The sequence below is a fragment of the Mizuhopecten yessoensis genome, unplaced genomic scaffold, assembly GCF_002113885.1.
Source record: "Mizuhopecten yessoensis strain PY_sf001 unplaced genomic scaffold, ASM211388v2 scaffold785, whole genome shotgun sequence".
NCBI lineage: Eukaryota > Metazoa > Mollusca > Bivalvia > Pectinida > Pectinidae > Mizuhopecten > Mizuhopecten yessoensis.
The window spans coordinates 9,514-16,036 of NW_018403720.1; the positions used below are offsets into that span (position 1 = coordinate 9,514).

Here is a 6,523-nt window from a genome sequence, read left to right on the forward strand (position 1 = left end):
TAACACAACATACCTGTAATGTTAAAGTCCCTCCAACACACCATGTCTGTAATATTGATGTCACACCAACACACCATACCAGAAATGTTGATATCCCACCAACACACCATACCTGTGATGTTGATGTCCCACCAACACAACATACCTGTAATGTTTATGTCACACCAACACACCATGTCTGTAATGTTGATTTCACACCAACACAACATACCTGTAATGTTGAAGTCCCACCAACACACCATACCTGAAATGTTGATATCCCACCAACACACCATACCTTTGATGTTGATGTCCCACCAACACACCATACCTGTAATGTTGATGTCCCACCAACACACCATACCTGAAATGTTGATATCCCACCAACACACCATGTCTGTTATGTTGAATTCACACTAACACAACATACCTGTAATGTTGATGTCCCACCAACACACCATGTCTGTAATATTGATGTCACACCAACACACCATACCTGAAATGTTGATATCCCACCAACACACCTTACCTGTGATGTTGATGTCACGCCAACACACCATACCTGTAACGTTGATGTCCCACCAACACATCATGTGTGTAATGTTGATGTCCCATCATGATGTCCCACCAACACACCACACCATGTCTGTAATGTTGATGGCCCATCAGTACACCATACCTGTGATGTTGATGTCCCACTAACACACTAATGTTGATGTCCCACCACCACATCATGTCTGTAATGTTGATGTCCTATCAGTACACCATACCGGTGATGTTGATGTCCTCACGACACACCATACCTGTAATGTTAATGTCACACCAACACACCATGTCTGTAATGTTGATGTCACACCAACACACCATACCTGTAATATTGATGTCCCACCAACACATCATGTCTGTAATGTTGATGTCCCATCAGTACACCATACCGGTGATGTTGATGTCCCGACGACACACCATACCTGTAATGTTGATGTCCCACCAACACACCATACCTGTAATGTTGATGTCTCACCAACACAACATACCTGTAATGTTGATATCACACTAACACACCATACCTGTAATGTTGATGTCCCAGTAACACACCATACCTGAAATGTTGATGTCCCACCAACACACCATGCCTGTAATGTTTATGTCCCATCAACACACCATACCTGTAATGTTGATGTCCCACTAACACACCATACCTGTAATGTTGATGTCACACCAACACACCATACCTGTAACATTGATGTCCCACCAACACACCATAACTGTAATGTTGATGTCTAACTAACACACCATGCCTGTAATGTTGATGTCACGCCAACACACCATGCCTGTAATGTTGATGTCCCACTAACACACCATACCTGTGATGTTGATGTCCCACCAATACACCATACCTGTGATGTTGATGTCCCACCAACACACCATACCTTTGATGTTGATGTCCCACCAACACACCATACCAGTAATGTTTATGTCCCACCAACACACCATACCTGTAATGTTTATGTCCCACCAACACACCATACCTGTAATGTTTATGTCCCACCAACACACCATACCTGTAATGTTGATATCCCACCAACACAACATACCTGTAATGTTGATATCACACCAACACACCATGCCTGTAATGTTAATGTCCCACTAACACACCATGTCTGTAATGTTGATGTCACACCAACAAATCATACCTTTAATGTTGATGTCCCACCAACACACCATGTCTGTAATGATGTCCCACCAACACATCATGTCTGTAATGTTGATGTCCCACCAACACACCATAACTGTAATGTTGATGTCCCACTAACACACCATCCCTGTGATGTTGATGTCCCACCAATACACCATACCTGTGATGTTGATAACACAACATACCTGTAATGTTTATGTCACACCAACACACCATACCTGTAATGTTGATATCCCACCAACGCAACATACCTGTAATGTTGATATCACACCAACACACCATACCTGTAATGTTGTTGATGTCACACCAACACACCATACCTTTGATGTTGATGTCCCACCAACACACCATACCTTTGATGTTGATGTCCCACCAACACACCATACCTTTGATGTTGATGTCCCACCAACACACCATACCTTTGATGTTGATGTCCCACCAACACACCATACCTGAAAGGTTGATATCCCACCAACACACCATGTCTGTAATGTTGATGTAACACCAACACACCATGTCTGTTATGTTAATGTCACACCAACACACCATGCCTGTAATGTTAATGTCCCAATAACACACCATGTCTGTAATGTTGATGTCCCACCAACACACCATAACTGTAATGTTGATGTCCCACTAACACACGATGCCTGTAATGTTGATGTCACACCAACACGCCATACCTGTAACATTGATGTCCCACCAACACACCATACCTGTGATGCTGATGTCCCACCAATACACCATACCTGTGATGTTGATGTCACACCAACACACCATACCTGTAATGTTGATGTCCCACTAACACACCATGCCTGTAATGTTGATGTCACACCAACACACCATGCCTGTAATGTTAATGTCCCACTAACACACCATGTCTGTAATGTTGATGTCACACCAACACATCATACCTTTAATGTTGATGTCCCACCAACACACCATGCCTGTAATGTTGATGTCCCACTAACACACCATACCTGTAATGTTGATGTCCCACCAACACACCATACCTGTAATGTTGATGTCACACCAACACACCATACCTGTAATGTTGATGTCCCACGAACACACCATGCCTGTAATGTTGATGTCCCACTAACACACCATACCTGTAATGTTGATGTCCCACCAACACACCATACCCGTTATGTTGACACCCTTAAGCTTATGTCCACTCATACTCAACATCCATTAGCATTAAAGCCTGGCCCTGACATGTTGATACCCTGACATGTTGATACCCCGTCTACTTACCGTGCCGACTCTATTGATGCCACAGGAGAAGTAACTGTTGGCAATGGCTGCACACCGGGCTTCTATAGGCCACATTGGCTCACTGTAACCAACACCATCTCATAACAAGTTGTCATAACTGATTGTACAAACATCAAAGTCATTGTTAAAGAAAGCTTGATATTACTCAAGATAAGATGGACATTCCTGTTAAGTTTTATACAGTGATACCCCTCCTCCCTAAACTCACATTATTCAAATACCCCTGTTCTTCCAATGGCTTGCTTGGTTCCCACCCTGCTCTGATATATTCTATGCAGAGTTGTGTTGGACAACTGGAACTGGCATTCCTGGAATACCCTGTGTCATCTGACTCTGATTTATACCCAGCTGTTGAAGTCCTTAGTATTTATTCTACTGATTGTGGAACAGGTCGTCACACCTGTGTTTCTCACCTACCTCATGCCATAGAAGTGCCTCGATGCACAGACTGCAATCAACACTCATCGTGTTTATACGTGTGTCAGCCGAACACCAGATAATTTAAGGATTAATGACAGTATCATTTAATAACTGTGTCTGTTGTAGTTTAATTAATATTTTGTGTGTATGTTTATTATATTATAATGATATCTGATTTATATGTTTAACTGAAGCGTTCATTACTGAGCGTTCATTATTACGCAGAAATCTCCTAGCAGAATATCAACTATCTGTATCAATAATTTTACTCAAATAATTTATGAAAGTTAATTTCAGTATCAACATTTTGATAACAATGATTCAACATTTACCGCCTTTTATCTAACAGTTCCTCTCTTTTGTTATTCCTTAAAAATTAAGTAACCAAATACAATATGACAGACGTTAGGCTTAATTATAGCTACATCAATGATTCACACAGTTTTTCAATTTCATTTCTGTTTTTAATACTGATGGCCATGTTTTCATTGTTGAGCAGTTTTACTTATATCGTATCATATCTGGTATGTTTTATTAAACCCAAAGAAAATCATAACTTTACAGATTTTACAGGTAAAATATGGCTTGTTTTACTGATATAAAACTAATTGTTGTGAATGTATTTTGATCTTGGTGAAGATGACATATCAGTATAAAATTTTCTGTCGTAAATGAAATATAAATTTAGCCACAATCCCAACGGCATTTTTTTCCAACAACTTTTCCAATATATACACATGAAAGTCCTTGTACACTCATGATTATTTTATTCTAAAATACCTCAGATTTCCAACAGTTGCTGAAGGATTAAAGACAATTTCGGCTCCATTCACTCCGTACATCAACCAGTTAAGAGGGTGATGGCGTCCATAGCAGATGTTGATGGCGATCTTTCCTACAGAACACAAAATATGTCAATTTTGTTTTTACATTATTACATTTGTATAGCAATTACAGCATTATGTTTGTTAAGCAGATCTGTCCCTTTTCAGTAGATTCCTTTTCATAAACGTGGGTTTTTTTTTCCTTTTCCTCTTGCACAGAAAGTTTTGCTACAGAAAATGTTATTTCAAACAAATTGTAACACTGTTGTTTTCTACCATTATTTTACAACAGCTCCTTCCTAATAAGGCAATTACAGCACTATGTTTTTAAAACCCCTATGAAGCACAAAGTGCCGCCAGAGTTTCATCTGTAAACACTTTCTCCACTTCCAGTGCTTCCCCATGTGTCAAAGCCTTCTGGGAAATTGAGGCAGCATACTAGCTATCTACAAAAACCCCTACGATATCCGTATTCATTATATTTTACTTGTGAAATATCATAAATTCTTAATTAAATAAAACATATCTTCAATACAGTGAAGATAAAAGAAATATGATATCTTCAATTGTGAAAATATCACTCTTAGTATTGTTCAATCATAACAGTACATTCTATTCACTGCTAGATTTTCAGTTTCAAGTTAAGACAAAGCAACAGCAGAATGAACGGTTTTGTGGTTCCACCTTGCATAATACATTATGGTACTTACATAACCTCACAACTGATACAATTTTTGTTAGAAATCTTACCAGATAATGGCAGCGAACGACAGAATCACATTGAGAAACCTATTCAAAATGGCGCTCTGTATTGTTGTCAAGCCTGACGCCATTAGAACCTGGCATCAAAGATTACGCTACTAATTCTTGCGCTTTTCTGATGTAGCAATATTTGCATAACGTGACGTGAGTAAATAGAAAATTAAATGGTTTTCCCGTTGAATATGATATATATATATATTTCACTAGTATAAAATGAGTATGTGGTAGTTATACATATAGCAAAACAAACTAGAGGCCCAGAGGGCCTGCATCGCTCACCTTGAAATGTTAGCAAAATTGAAGTTGAAGTAGCCAGATGTCACTGGAAGTGTACATGTATTACATGGTTAGTCAGGGGTTGTATTTATATGCAACTGGACACAAAATCCTCTCATTCCTAAAGTAAATGGAGGATTTGCCACGTTTCTCCTATAGGGCTCCACCCCTCTGCCCCCAGGGTGTCAGGCCCACCGTTGATACAAAATTATGTCTCCTTCACCCAAGGATGCTTTAGACCGAATATGGACATAATCCTGTCATTCCTACAGAAGAAGGATATTAAAGCTATTCCTCTATATCCCCTATTGGTCCCCGCCCATAAGGCCCCAGGGGGTTCAAGCCCAGCGTTTATACAAAATTGATTTCCCTTACAAATAGGATACTACTGTTGAAATTTGGTCAAAATACTTTCATCCCAACTAAAGACAAGAGGCCCAGGGGCCTTAATAGCTCACCTGGTATTTTATTTTTCAATTTAAAACCTGCTGAGTACCATTCAGGTTTATCAAAGGAGTACAAGTAACAAAGTTGCATCTTCCATTTATAAATATTCAATTCCCTTTGCCCAAAGATTCTCTAAAACAAGTTTGGTTAGGTTAAAATCCCTTCAACGGTACAGAAGGAGAAGGATCTTTAATGTTTTCCTCTATTTCCCCTAATGGGCCCCACTAATCTGCCCCAAAGAAGGGGAATCCACACACCTCAGTTTAAACAAAATTGATTCTTTTCTCCCTAAGCATGCTTCAGACTGCATTTGGTTTAAATCCCTTCACTTGTATAGTAGGAGAAAAAAAATCCTCTATTTCCCCTATTGGGCCCCGCTCCTATGCCGCCAGAAGGCCCACACCCTCCGTTTATACAAACTTGAGTCTCCTTTGTCCAAAGATGCTCTAGGACAAATTTGGTCAAAATCCTTCAATTGGTTGAGGAGAAGATTTTTAAAGATTTACCTATTTTCCCCTATTTGGCCCCGTCCCTCTGCCCCCAGGGGGACCATACCCTCCGTTCATACAAAACTGAGAACCCTTTGGCCAATGATGCTCCAGACCAAATTTGGTCAAAATCCCTTCATCGGTACAAAAGGAGAAGGATATTTGATGTTTTCCTCTATTTCCCCTAATGGGCCCCACCCATCTGCCCTTAGAAGGAGGCCCACACACCTCAGTTTATACAAAATTGATTCTTTTGTCCCTAATCATGCTTCAGACTGCATTTGGTTAAAATCCCTTCACTTGTATAGCAGGAGAAAAAAAATCCTCTATTTCCCCTATTGGGCCCCGCCCCT

The 6,523-nt window shown here is 40.0% G+C and overlaps 1 protein-coding gene across 1 annotated transcript in view; it reads right to left on the minus strand.

The window, feature by feature from the left end:
• Positions 1-2,849: 2,849 nt before the first annotated feature.
• The window catches only part of LOC110452848 (beta-ureidopropionase-like), a 37,285-nt gene continuing 33,611 nt past the window's right edge, over positions 2,850-6,523 (minus strand). The window contains exons 8-9 of the mRNA XM_021501565.1: positions 4,154-4,268; positions 2,850-3,014 (exon numbers count right to left, since the gene is read on the minus strand). Coding sequence (XP_021357240.1) covers positions 2,876-3,014; positions 4,154-4,268 — 254 coding nt within the window. The 3' untranslated portion in view covers positions 2,850-2,875. The remainder of the gene's footprint in view (positions 3,015-4,153; positions 4,269-6,523) is intronic.